The sequence below is a fragment of the Protopterus annectens genome, chromosome 5.part0 (genome assembly GCF_019279795.1).
Source record: "Protopterus annectens isolate FY-2018-M chromosome 5.part0, PAN1.0, whole genome shotgun sequence".
Lineage (NCBI taxonomy): Eukaryota > Metazoa > Chordata > Ceratodontiformes > Protopteridae > Protopterus > Protopterus annectens.
Genome location: NC_056735.1, coordinates 651,154,175 through 651,169,043, shown reverse-complemented (window position 1 = coordinate 651,169,043; position 14,869 = coordinate 651,154,175). Strand labels below are relative to the sequence as shown.

The 14,869-nt window shown below is 37.6% G+C and overlaps 1 protein-coding gene across 1 annotated transcript in view; it reads right to left on the bottom strand.

Annotated features, from left to right (window-relative positions):
* Positions 1-2,777: 2,777 nt before the first annotated feature.
* MOSPD2 (motile sperm domain containing 2) overlaps positions 2,778-14,869 on the bottom strand; it is a 980,078-nt gene continuing 967,986 nt past the window's right edge. The window contains exon 13 of the mRNA XM_044071848.1: positions 2,778-4,118. Within this exon, the coding sequence (XP_043927783.1) occupies positions 3,972-4,118 (147 nt within the window). The 3' untranslated portion in view covers positions 2,778-3,971. The remainder of the gene's footprint in view (positions 4,119-14,869) is intronic.

The following is a 14,869-nucleotide window of genomic DNA, read 5'->3' as shown; positions in this document are numbered from 1 at the left end:
CAATAAGCCCTAAAGCAGAGGCTCTTAAAGGCAAATCCATGACTGTGCTTTCAGACATATAGGAATGTTGCAAGTGAAAAGCAGGAGTGCCAAGAAACTGCAGTGTTGAATCTTCTGCATGAAACCACTGTACACTGTGCAGGTGTCTGCATCATAAGATGAAACCAAGTGCCACTTAGACTTGTCTTCTTTAACACTAATCTCCTTGAGAATATAAAACATACTGTCCAGGACTGAACCACCATCATATACAATGTGTTAGTAATTCACTGCCCTCAGTAACAAAAAGTAAAATGTGAATAAGTGCTTCTCAGTTTGGTCGAAAGCAAATGATTTCCTGTTCAGCTGAGGCAGTACCATGATCTACTCCTGGAGTTCCTTTTCTAGGCTACAGAAAGAATCGTTGCATCAGAAGGTGGATTATTGGTGAAGAGTATGCACGTTATGCATTTTATGCTTGCCTTCCTGAGACAACTACTTCTGAATGGGCTTAAGTGATGTTCAAAATATCTGTAAATGTTTTGCCAGGGGAAATACCATAAATGAGCCATGTTATGCATTCTGAAATGCTTGCCTCAACAGTCTCTGGAGGCAAGAGTTAGTGCCCTGCAGCAATTCTTCCTTCTGTTGCATCAGACCTATAGGTTCTCAAATATGAAATCCTCCAGGTCACATGCCAAAGACCCCAACCTGACTACATCATCTATGTTAGGGAAAATGGAAGGCAAGGTATGCAAAAACAACCTGATCAGAGGCAAAACAGGAGAGGATTGGAGATGGAACTGGTGACTCTGTTGTCCTTTATCCTGCTTCCTCTTCAAGGATAAGCTATCTAAACAGGAAGTAAAGGAAAAAAATGGACAGAAGCAACACCCTTTTTCTGTCCTACCTCTCATTACAGACAGGTTCCTTACAGTTGAATAGAACATTTCCTTAGCCTGTTCTGAACACTGCTGGTTTTATTAAAATAGGGGAGGTGGCTAGACAGACAGTGGAACCCCTAATGTCTACTACATTGCAGCCAAAATATCTACTATACCAGGTGCATTACTGCTGGAAGCTGTTTGGACAATGGTGCTAGGAAATCTGCTACAATCCTGATACAGAAATAGAGATGCCAACTGATGTGAAACCAATGACTTACTCTTCACAGAGTTGTTATCAGCATCTAGTGCCAGTGATTAGTGAAGGACTACCCCCAGTGTAAGCAACATTGCCTGCAGTAAAGTAATGACAGACATCCCAGAGGGCAGAGAGAGGTGTGCCTAAGAAAAAGAGGAAGCAGTCCCTCCAACACCCTCTCTGCAGGGACGCACTGTCAGTATGCACTACACTGGTAAGTGGCAAGTAAAGTTGCACTCAAGCAAGGGAATCCTGAGTTAAAAACATACAACATGAATGGCCAAGCAAGCTTAAAATGACTGATAAAATGGAAAATAAGGCAATGAAGACCTGTAAAGGTTGCCGAATAGATGACAGTATCCTTTCCACTTGATTTTTTAAATGGGATCCACTGATGGAAAAATGTGGGGCATTTTTTCATTGTCATTTTCTTTTCCTTGTTGCACTTTACTCCTTCAACTTGGGTTAGTGGAATTATTGAAATAAATTGTCCAGGCAACTACAACATTCTGCACTACAGTGCTGGCCAACAACTTACTATGTCAGCTTGATTCTGTTCAGAGAAGATACACACTTGATGGACAAAGTTCCTAAACATATGGATAAATAAAAGGATTATAGAAGAAAATAGCCCACTAGCTTTAGCAAAGTTTTGTACACCACACATTTACTGCGTGTACTTTATCAAGCTAACAGTGGAAAAGAACTAGACAGTGGCAGTTTTGAAATTGACTGATAATGGGCTGCACCAAGCAGAATGACTGCCATAAAATAATGGTCTACTAGCTTGGCACTTGTAACATGCTATGAGCATTCTGAAGTTGTTCTTCTTCTTCTTTCATCTTTTCCCAGTTAGGGGTCACCACAGCGGATTGGCAGTAGATTTTTATGGTGCCGAGGTGCCAGCTCGAAGCCCAACCATCAACGAAGGCATGCCCATTCACACATGTCATTTGAACGCCACTCGACCACGGGGAGGACATGCAGACTCCACACAGAAGGCGCTCCAGCCGAGAATCGAATGAGAGAACCTCTTGCTGTGAGGCGACAACGCTACCGCTGCACCACAGCGGCTTCATTCTGAAGTAAGATCTTGAAAATTAAGCTCCACTAATAACTTTATAGCAATTAAGTAACATAACACAAACTTCACTTGTTGCTTATTAGATTAACTCTTTTGTTGAACTACACCATGCGTCACAGGAGCAATTATATTAACTTTTTATATCACTATAAAGCATACCTCTCAACTGTACAGATTTTCACAAAATGTCCAGATTTGTGCCTCATATTTTGGCTTGTTTCTCATACAACTGTAGTTTGCTGGCAAATCATTGAGGATTGAAGTCAGAAAATACTGCCACACATTTGAAATTCAAACTTCATACCCCCAGAACATTCATGTTAATTCAAAACCTGTTATTCTAGCAACGTTCCAAGTTTCTAAGAGCAATATTTAAAAATTGTTCCTATTTTGGGGTCTTTGTACCCCCATTATTTACAGTTCTGTGTAGATTTCTTGCTCTCAGAGGCTGACAGACATGCTTGCTATAAAGTGAGGAAGTGTCTAAAAATCTATTCAGTTACAGTGCTGTACTTCTCAGCACTGAGCAATTTCAGACATCCCATGCTCAGAAATCACACATCACTATGGCTTCCCCTGTGGCAGGTATAAATGTTTTAATTTCAATACTTCAGCTTTATGGTCTGTATGTCTAAGTTACCTGAAGACATCCACAAAGTGCAATAATGTAACAATCAAAGCAAATAATTTCAAGGTTACCCACTTCACTTCATTGCAGGTTTTCTTCAGATCAGCAGGTATTACCAGGTTTTGAAACTATTTAAAATGAATGAAAAAGTGCTCACTGAAAAGAATTACAAAACATGTACACTAATCTGTATAACTGCAGCACAATAAAGGAGAGTGTAGCTCTTATTATATTATTACGAGTACTTGCAAAAATTAGCAGACTTAAGGCCAGGTTTTCAAAGCACTTCCCATAAATATCTACCTTTGGAAACTATAATGCACTTGATTTTGTCAGAAGACATGTTATTCAAACAGTATAAATTACTTCAAAAATTGTTATTCAGATATCATAAATTACTTCAAAATTCTCAAAATGTCAATAGTCATCCTACAATTATGAAAAAGAACTGTTAAAACACAGAAAAACTAGTTTAGTGCATTATTCTTCAAGCGATCCTACAATGTTACATAATCTTTACAACACAGAACTGGTTATAAACACAAATACAAGTGTTGCCTTTACAGGAGTACTAAATCTGTTTGTCCAATACTTACACGGCACTAGTATCAAACTAGCACTGCAATTTTAAATTGCAAATAGCAAATGCAATTAATTTACATTCTTGTGATTTTTTTGTTTGAATGAACATATTCAGAACTGTTGACAAAACATCTTTAGAACACTACTTCTCAAGGAAAAAACACTCATATTTCTGATACCATTTATAAGATAAAATGAAGTAATGTATTAAGTGTGTGTGTATATATATATATATATATATATATATATAAACAAGTGGAAACTGCTGAAATATTTATGTCAACTATGATACTTCTGTGTGTTACTTTAAAAGTTGTGTAGTAGTTCTTTTGCTGAGGCAGTTTAAATTATGGCTGTCACATTCTAGTGTACTTTAATATTCAGTGCCAAACAAATGTCAGGGTGAACCCATGTTAAGGACCTGTGAGTGGTACTTAATGTAAGCACTTAAATAAATTGCTCATCATTTCAGAGCAAAGAGGCTGACTCCTTGGATTCTTCCACAGACGAGAACAGGCAGCATGGTTCTGGTTACCTTCTGAACAACAAAGTCTTTCACTGGCTGTTTGTGGGCAAGATGTAGAGGGTGTAGCAGGCAATGGTTAAGGATATACAAACTAGAGAGATCAGAAGCTGCTGAAGCCAGATGCATCGGTCAATTTGTTCTCCGAGCCTTTTATTTGCCATCACTAGATTGGTCAGCTGTAACACAATCAAAAGTATTAAAAAAATACATATGAAGATCATATACATTCTATAAAAATTAATTTTAGAATGTTGTTCACATTTCTTTTTAAATAAAACTATGAACTCTCCAAGCAATTCTTTCAATAAAAAGCTTATGATACGCATCCTCTTGGATCCTTTAACCTCCTGATAGCTACTTGCTTTGACATTTAATTTTCAGAATGAGATGGAGATTAAATGAGTTAAACACTTCTAAAAGTATTTGGAAAAGTGAAGGTTTACATTCCATTTCAATTTCTTACCTCTCTATAATGCTGTAAGCACTTGCCTCTATTACTACAGCTGCTGTTGAAAAAATGACATTCTTGACCTATGTTAATTGTCACTGCTGTGATATATACATAACCAGCTTAAAGTATCTACTTTGTTAAGAATGAATCTGAATCACAACTCAAAATTCAAAATGTAAATTAAAATTAAGACTGAATAACACATACTACTGGAGACTCAGTTGTGTCACAAGCTCTTAATGACATTTCTCTGTAGAAACACCCATGAAGGTGCCATGCTTGCCTGAAAAAGCAAGGTGAAACTGCTAGAATGATGGATAAAGTGGGTGTGGAGGTGAAATCTATCCACAATTTAAAGAGAATGGGAAAGACTAATGGCAAATGTGTATTATTGGTTTTGGTCCTAAAGATGGCATAGCATCATTCCCTAAAACTATGTTGAACCAAGTTATCTAGCCTATGAGGGAAAGTAAGGGGGTTGCTGCTACTAGAGAGGAAACAAATCTGTCTTGCCCTTCTGACTAGGCAACTGGGATGTAGGCAAGTATAAAGCCTCTGCAGCAGTTTCCCCACTGCTGAGTCTTATCCCTGATTCTCCTTCCTAGTGGCATGCCATTATTCTATTCTGCTGAATGTACTAATGATGTGGTCTCCACTCACTGGAATTAACCTCTAATTACTGCACCTCAAATGCAGAGCTAGACTTGGATATCACACCAGCTTATGGTGCCTTGCAAAAGCATTTAGTGAGGCACAAATGGCTGCTGCAGAAATAAAATCCAAGGCTGCACTGCAGGAAAAAAGGCTTGAGGCATAGCAATTTCGCTAGCTGAATGTGGCCTTTGAGAAAGAAGGCAGAGAATAATTATTCATAACAAAATAAATGTAATCTGTCTGGCACTTGGGTAGGGTCATGTAGGATAATTTACTTCCGAGTTTCATATTATAGAAAGAAATGAGGGGCAGTGGGCCTTTTCTAAAGAAATGAAGTGACAAGAGCCTTTTCTAACAGATATGGTTATATTCTCAAATAATTTAAGTACATTTCTGTACATCTATACAATGCAACAGGCAATCTGCTCTAAGTAGCTGGGAAAGAAAAGTGGTATGTGAACAGTGACAGATTTTGTCTCAGTATCTACTTTGGCCATAAATGAAGAAATGGTGCAGATAGACATCCTCTATTGGTGAAAACTGCTAAGAAGGAATACAGACATTGCTTGCAATCCAGAAATAGTGCTGGCTGAAGTGAAAGCTACAAGAAAAAACATTTTCCTGGATAACAACTTCTACTCTACAGATTATTTTGGTTTAAGGGTGTTAAAAGTGAGCTTTTCCAATACAAAATAAAGATCTGTGTGTGGAATGGGAGCATTATTAAGTGTTTTTTTAAGAGAAAGCTACCATTCAAAACTGCTTTACTTTAAAGAAACCAAGGATAATTTTAGTGAAAGTTGCAAAAAGCTCCTAAACTAAACTCAATGGATGAATAACAGAGCCAAGAATCAAACATCTGCAAAAGGTATTCTAAACCTGAGGATACAGAGATTGTGAAAGGATCAGTAAATTTTGACAGCCTACATAGAAAACTTGGTCCTGCTGCTTAGAATGTCTTGTTAGTTTTGAGGAAGAATAGATAATCTGCACAGTTATGGACAGAAAGGTTGGATTACTGGCCATCAGTGGAACTGATGAAACAATGCAGTTAGACACAGGACATGGAGATCTGAATGTGACTTTCCAAAGGGATGGGGCAGTAGGGTCCTGAAGCGTCTTAGGTGAGATATTTTTCCATAAGATCAGGAATAACAACATGAGAAATCATACTTGCTGAGGCCTAAATAAGGCTAGAAAAATGAGTCTAGACTTGCCTATTTAAATTTCTGGATGGACCTTGCCATCTATAAGAAATGGGGGGGGGGTACAGAGAGTCATTTCTAGACAAGACAAAAAAACATCTCTGAGGAAGTCTCTCAATGGAAGGATAAGGGAACAGAAGCTGCTGCACTTGGTGTTCATTGGGGAGGCCAAAAGATCACAATATGGTTTCCAGCAGAAATGAAACAGTCCCTCTGCTAAAAGTGCCTGTAAAACCAATTGTGTGCTACCTGCAGACTATGACTGAGCCTCTCCGCAAATGAGCTGGCCTCCCCTGTAATAGTTTGCTTTCAGAAAATGACTGGATGACACAGCTCATTCTCAAACCCTCACTGCTTTCTGACAGACAGGAGTGTGTTACTTCTGATGTACAAAAACCAGTGTCACACTACTGCAGTGGATGGTTACCACACTCTGGGGCAGGAAGTCCTAGAAAGCTTAAAAGGTGTTAAGGACTACCTTCATCTCCATATTACTGATGTGTAGACTGGCCCTGGTGTATAAGCAGCCATTTTTGACAGCCAAAGTCCTCCCCACCCTACATCAGATGTGCCCATAGTGTCTGCCACTGGTAGAGTGGGAATATGAAACTGTCAGAAAACAAAGCAGAGTGTGAATTTGAAAACAAAGCAGAGTGGGAATTTGAAACTGTCAGAAAATAGAGTAGAGTGGGAATTTGAGACTGTCAGAAAATGGAGTGAGTGCTCCATTTAAAAGTACATTACAGTCTCACCATAGTTCATTAAAACACAACACTCCTTTCTTTAAAACAACGTTCCTTAAGATGACAGTAATAAAAAACAAAATTAAGAAAATGGAAGTTTTTTTTTCCTTCAAAAGTGAACTTAACTGCTCAACAAAGGAAAGCCTCGGAGGAGCATAATCTTTGGCGGCAGTACAGCTTTGAAGGGCTTTGCACCCAAACTTGGCTTTTAGTCAGCTCAGCTCAAGCTGCTTGACAGTTTGTACACACGGAAGGTGCTCCAAAGCTTTGGAAATTTGCCAGATGTTATATTCTTGACAGGATATAACCCTGTACAGCTAAGGCTACTGCATTAGTGATCAATATGATGTATATCCCTCTTTTCAAGTCAGTATGGTGCTTTCCTTAAGCACAATCAGGTTATTGCTCCTAGTCCAGTGACCTAATTCCCAATGCAACCTTAAGGCCTCATCTCTAAGACATCTGGAAGCTCAAATCAAAAAGACATCTGTAGTCCCACATCAGGTCAAGTCAACACAACCAGTAATAATGCATATTTTGGTGTTCAAGCCTGTTACTGTATTATAAACTGAAAAAGGATGTCTGTTTTGTGTAATATTTTTGAATCCTTTAGAAATGATGTATTTGTTCATGTTACAAACAGAACCATGAACAGTAAAAATCACCAAAACGAAAGAGTTGTAATACCACGTCCGAAAAACCAATGACTTCAATTCCAAATAAATATACTTTTAATTCCACAGCAAATAAATAGTGGAAAAACACAATGAAAATAGCAGCAATAGATTTGAATAATCCAAGAAAAGCGTTGTTCTCCTAGCGCCTTGATCAAAACAGCCTTTACAGAGTAAACTGTCTACACACAGCAAACTAATTTATAACTTTCTCCAAACACATTCAATCAATTAATTAATTAAAATCTTAAAGCAACATTGACATTGTTTAAAATAACATAACAAAAATTAAATAAAACTTTGCCAATGACATTCCTTATTAAGCCCAAAGGGCTGCAAAGTATTATACTTCATTATAAAAATAGACTCTTTTTTTCTTAGTAAATATTTCAAAAATTCATCACTAGAAAAATATACAAATACATGTTCCAAAATAGTAACTGCTAAACTATCAATTACCCCATTGTGTACTGAATTAAAATGTTCTGCCACAGAATTTTTTATTTTTTATATCCCTAACATCCTCTTTAATTCTTTCACTTAAACTTCTCTTACTTTCACCTATATAAAAATAATTACAAGAACACTTTATTGCATAAATAATGCCCTTTGTAGTGCAAGTAAAAACATCTTGTGTTTGAAATTCCTTTCCATTAATTGAATGGAACTTTAGAGACTTGCATGATTATGAAAAAAAGAAAGCTTTTATTTTGTCATCTAATTTACCAACTAAACAGCAGAGAGTGAGCATTCAGAAGCAAGGGAATCAAGGCTATCATAATAACTGTAGTTTTTATTCTGCTGAAAGTGGAGCTTCTTCTATGGAAGAAGAAGGTGTCGATAGTGATTATCCAGCTTTGTCAAGGCCTAGAAACACGGAATTATTTGTTCCAACTTTCGTGAACAAGGTAATGCGGAAAACAACACTAGAAAGAGAGGATGGCAGGGACATGGCAATTTCAGGGACCAGGGCCATGGCCCGTATAAACGAAGCAGATGGACTTAATTGATCAGGTATTACATCAAGTACAGACTTTATGGACAGAACATGATTTATCTAATTCCTATGTAATTAATTTGTCTAATTATGAATTTGATAGTGATGAAATGGGTGTTTTACAAAAAAGGCTTAAATATATTCCTACTGTCTTTCCCAGAATGCATGAAATTAAGGCTGAACTTTTTAAACTGATTTGGAAAATGCATTTGAAAGAATATTTTTATAATAATGAATTGTGTATAAGGTCTTCAGATGAAATGTATGATTCTGTCAGTGATGAAAGTTTTTATTCATGTGATTCAGATACAGAGAGTAATGCATATACTTTATTTGATATTAGTAAGATTTCTACCAAGAGTACATTTATGCCACCATTTAAAAATGTGAATATTCAAAAATTTTATAATGCTATGAATTTAATGATTGAAAAAGAATTGCATGAATTTTTTGGCATGGGAAAGTATTATAATTTAACTAAAAATGAATTATTTAAATTAAAAGAGCTTGGGAAGAATGACAACATTGTTTTTAAACCCTCAGACAAAGGGGGTAAGTTAGTTGTCATGAATTCTTCTACGTATCATGAGATGTGTATGTTACATTTGAACAACACGGAAGTGTACATGAAAGTTAATCATGATTTTTTGCATAAAGCTCAACAAGAGTATCGTAAGTTAATTGATAAAGGGGTTAGGTTACATTACTTTTTAGCTGCTGAAGCATATAAGAAATGTATTAATAAGGAAAATATTATTGCAAAATTCTTTTGCTTACCAAAAATTCATAAGAATTTACAACATCCTCCAGGACACCCTATTATGTCGGCCATAGGATATTTTACACACAATTTGGGATGTCTTTTACATGAAATATTGCTTAAAGACCACCCCATCCAACTACTACCTTTCTTTCACCTCCACTAACTACCTTGATGATAGCAAGCTCAGATGCTCATAAGCCTAGTATTTATTATACAGCAGGAACTTCTCATTGTTACATTTGTTAATGCCTGTTATGTACTTCACAGATAAAGATTCTAGTTGTCTACTGATGTACTATGTTCTTCATCTGTAAATATGTTGTAAGTAATTTCTATGTTAAATTGTTAATCACTATGTAATCCAATGTAACGACTGTCTGTTTATTTTACTGTGGAGCTTTTCTCCCCGGGCCTCCGCTGAAAATGGACCCACGTCCAGTCGGACACTCCCGGTCAACAAATTTAAATAAATAAATAAATAAATAAAAGAAGTGATTAAGCTTCCTTCATATATTAAAGATTCATTTGATTTTTTGGATAAAATAAAAAACATTAGATGGTTGGAAGATATGTATTTTATAGTTGTTGATGCAACTAGTTTATATACTAATATTAAACATATATATGGATTGGAAGCAATACAATTCTTTCTAGGGGACAGCCCAAGAACACATTATATTATTGAGTTAGTTCATTTTTGTTTAAACAATAATATTTTTGAATTTGATGGAAGTCTCTATCAACAACAACAGGGTATGGCAATGGGGGCAGCTTTTTCCCCCATGTATGCCAATTTGTTTATGGATTATATGGAAAATACCCATATATATATATATATATATATATATATATATATATATATCATACAGAGAGAGAGAGAGAGAGATTCATTTTTTTCAAAGACATGTTAAATATTATTTTAGATTTATAGACTATCTTATTTTTGTTATAAAGGTAAAAAAAGTTGATCAATGTTTTGAGTTTTTTGAATAGTAATCAGTTTGGAATTAGATATGATCAGGCTCAGGTTGATGTTAAAGTTGTTTTTCTTGATATGACTTTAGAAGGGCTTAGTGGTGTAAAAGTTAAGACTAGTATTTATAGAAAATTTAATGTTACAGGGTACTAGTTGTCATCCTCCTAGTACCTTGAATACTATTCCATATGGAGAATTATTAAGAATAAAAAGGTTATGTAATGATGAAAATGAAGCTGCAAAAGAAGTGATGAGAACTATGAATATGTTTTTTAACAGAGGTTATGATAAATATAATACAGTGGAAAATTATTTGAAATTTTATAAAAATTATAATATTTATAGAGAGGGTAATAATATAAGAAAAGTTATTGGTAAAAATCAAATGATGGAGAATGACAGTATGTTTTTTGTTACTAGGTATACAGTTTTTTCAGAGAAGTTTAATAAATTATTAAAAGAATATTGGAAAATAATTACTAAGCAGGTGTCTAGTTTATCAGCAATGACACTCAGGTTCTCCTTTCAGAGGGGACGTAATATTCAGGACTTTTTAGTTCACAGTAAATTTAAGAGACCTACAAAATTCATAATTAATAGTATAAGAAGTTTAGGTACTAGTGCTTGTGGCAAATGTTCCATATGTCCCTATATAGTGCCCACGTTCCATTCAATTAATGGAAAGAAATTTCAAACACAAGATGTTTTTACTTGCACTACAAAGGGCATTATTTATGCAATAAAGTGTTCTTGTAATTATTTTTATATAGGTGAAAGTAAGAGAAGTTTAAGTGAAAGAATTAAAGAGCATGTTAGGGATATCAAAAATAAAAAATTAGTTAGCCCTGTGGCAGAACATTTTAATTCAGTACACAATGGGGTAATTGATAGTTTAGCAGTTACTATTTTGGAACATGTATTTGTATATTTTTCTAGTGATGAATTTTTGAAATATTTACTAAGAAAAAGAGAGTCTATTTTTATAATGAAGTATAATACTTTGCAGCCCTTTGGGCTTAATAAGGAATGTCATTGGCAAAGTTTTATTTAATTTTTATGTTATTTTAAACAATGTCAATGTTGCTTTAAGATTTTAATTAATTTAATGATTGAATGTGTTTGAAGAAAGTTATAAATTGGTTTGCTGTGTGTAGACAGTTTACTCTGTAAAGGCCGTTTTGGCCAAAGCGCTAGGAGAACGACGCTTTTCTTGGATTATTCAAATCTATTGCTGCTATTTTCATTGTGTTTTTCCACTATTTGCTGTGGAATTAAAAGTATATTTATTTGGAATTGAAGCCATTGGTTTTTCGGACGTGGTATTAGAACCATGAACAGTGTTCTACCTAGGGTCCGACAATGGTTTTAAACAGTAGAATCAGCACTCTAATATCCAGATAGCAATGTCCACAGAATTATCTTTATACTGCAAAACATTTCATTAATATTAGATTTGTATTAGTGCCAAAATATGGGTAGCTCTTTATCACGCCTCCTGCATCTTTAAACTGTGAGAATACACTTATTAAGCCATTATTAACTGCATACAGGAACATTTTACTAGTTGCTCCCAAATGTGTACTACACTTTTTGCTCTTAACATTTCATATATTTTTGTCTACTCACTTATAAAACCAGCCTATGGAGTCTTGCTGTCAAGTATGGTATTATACAAAGGTTACTACTGCTGCAGTCTTGGTTTCATCAGCAACTATTTTCCATCAAAGTGTATTCTGTTGATGGCATGGTGGTCATAAAACTTAAATAAGAGAGTCCAAATACAGAACCTTGGAGCACTCCTTTTCTTGTCTGAAGTTGATAAGAAGCACTGCTCTTAAATTTGACACATGAATTCCCACCACTTGACTGCAACTCAACCTATTTTACAAGGTAGAATTTCTCCTCCAGGATCCCAGGGTTTATATAACTTTTAGTTATGTACTTACCATAACTTTAGATGTTTGGGATCCATCTTGCCTACATTCTGTACTGATGGGTTCGGAGCCGATCCTCGGCTCTGACTCGGCACGCTATACTATAGAGCGAAGTCTCTTATTGGCTGAGCTATTCTACATCCCAGGATGCACCACCACAGCTTCCCCAGATCTTGTTTGTCCGCACACATGCACACACACATAGACTGTTGATATAATATTGCCAGGTGTTTCAAGATGAAATGGCTAAACTTGAACCGTCTGGTCTCTTCTGATCTCCAAGGCAGTGGGAAGGAGGGTGGGTTATTAGGAATGTAGGAGAGATGGATCCCAAACATCTAAAGTTATGGTAAGTACATAACTAAAAGATGTTATGTGATCCTATCTCACCTACATTCTGTACTGATGGGACAGCGTCCCTAGCACCCGATTCCTGGGTGGCTCACTGGAAAACACTCCTGAGAACTGTGGAACCAAACGAAGCTCGCCCCCGAGATGCCACGTCCAATTTGTAATGAGAAATAAATGTGTGAGGAGAGGACCAGGTAGCCGCAGCACAAATGTCACTAATGGCAAGCTTAGAATGAAAGGCTGTCGAAGTAGCCATAGCCCTTGTAGAATGAGCTTTCACCGAGTTTGTAAGTTCTTTATTAGAAAGGAAGTAAGTATGGCTGATACAGTCCCTGATCCACTTGGCAATATTGACATTCGTGACGGCTTTGCCCAATTTATTGTCTGAAAAGGACACAAACAACTGATCTGTTTTCCGTGTTTGGTGCGTCCTATCTAAATAGAAACGCAATTGCCTGTGAACATCCAATGAGTGGAAGATGTATTCCGCTCTGTCTGAGTAGTTTGGGAAGAAAACTGGAAGTTCCAATGACTGTTGAAGACAAAAACTAGAACAAACCTTGGGAAGAAATGATGGATTAGGCCTGAGGGATACTCTATCCTTGTGAAAAACCAGGTACGGTGGTTTGACACATAGGGCTTGAAGTTCCAAAACTCTTCTGGCTGATGTAATTGCCACCAAAAAAGCAGTCTTCCAAGAAAGAAATTTCAAGTCACAAGTTGCTGCCAGTTCGAAGGGGGAAGAGGTCAAAGCACCTAACACGAAATTAAGATCCCACGGTGGAGCGGGATGAGAAATCGGAGGTCGTAGCAGCCCAGCACCTTTCATGAAGGCTTTACACAACTTATTGCTCATCAAAGGTGGGTCTATACTTTCATGAAAATTAGAAATAGCTGCCAATTGAACCTTGATGATAGAGACTGAAGAACCTTGATTGAATAAAGAAGCTAAAAACTTAAAAACTTCTGGCACCGGGGCAGTAATGGGATCTAATCCCCGGAGTTGGGCCCAAATAGCGAATCTCTTCCATTTGCTGTTATACATTTTTTTAGTCGAAGTCTTGTGGGCCGAGGACAAGATATGTATGACTTCCGAGTCCAAAACATGGTTCCTGACTATGGTCGGAAGTGGAGGAGCCAAGCTCTTAACCTCAACGAGTGAAGGGACTGATGAAGCTGTCCCAACTGGTGGATCAAGAGGTCTGGAACCTGGTCCAGGAACCATGGACCATCCAGTGCATATTTCCGAAGAAATGGCAGCCAGACTTGACGAGGCCAGTATGGGGCAACTAAAATCATCTTGCTCTGCAAGTGAATCGCCTTCTGGATCACTCTGGGAAGAAGGGGAACTGGTGGAAAGGTGTACAGTAGGCCGGTGGGCCAAGCTTGGACTAGGGCGTCCTTGGGAAACTCCCCCGGAACTGGGGTGAGAGAGAAGAACTGTTGACATTTCATGTTGAGAGGAGGTGCAAAGAGGTCGCAACAAGGAGTTCCCCATCTTCTGAAAATCTGAGTTGCCACTCTGTCGTTCAGAGGCCACTCGTGCGGGGAGAGAATAGTTCTGCTCAGTCTGTCGGCTATCACATTGGATCTCCCCGGAATGTGTGTTGCTACCAAGAAACGGTTGGTTGCAATCGCCCAATCCCATACTTTCATGGCCTCTCTGCAAAGGGGGTAGGACCTGGTCCCTCCCTGCTTGTTCAGGTACCAGACTACTGACATGTTGTCGGACTGAATGGCAATCATGCCCTGGGGGAGGTAACTGTGTAGTGCTTGTAGCGACAGAAGCACCGCCTTCATTTCCAGTATGTTGATGTGGAGGGAACTCTCGTCGGGGTGCCACTTGCCTTGGACTGACCTGCCCAGGTAATGTCCCCCACACCCCATCTGGGAGGCATCCGTAGTCAAAGTGGCCACTGGAGGTGGAGGAACGAAGGGTCGCCCCTGATCCAGGTTGGAGGAAAGAAGCCACCAATGGAGGTCCTATTTGCACGTCTCCGTGATCAGAATGAGGTGACTGAGAGGGAGATCCTGATAAGACCACTGGACTGACAGGAGCCACTGAAGAATCCTCATATGCAATCTTGCTAAGGGAACTAGGAGAACGGTAGCCGACATGGAACCCAACAGTTGTAGGACCATCCTGGCTGGGGCTCGGCGTTTGAGGAGCAATGCTCGA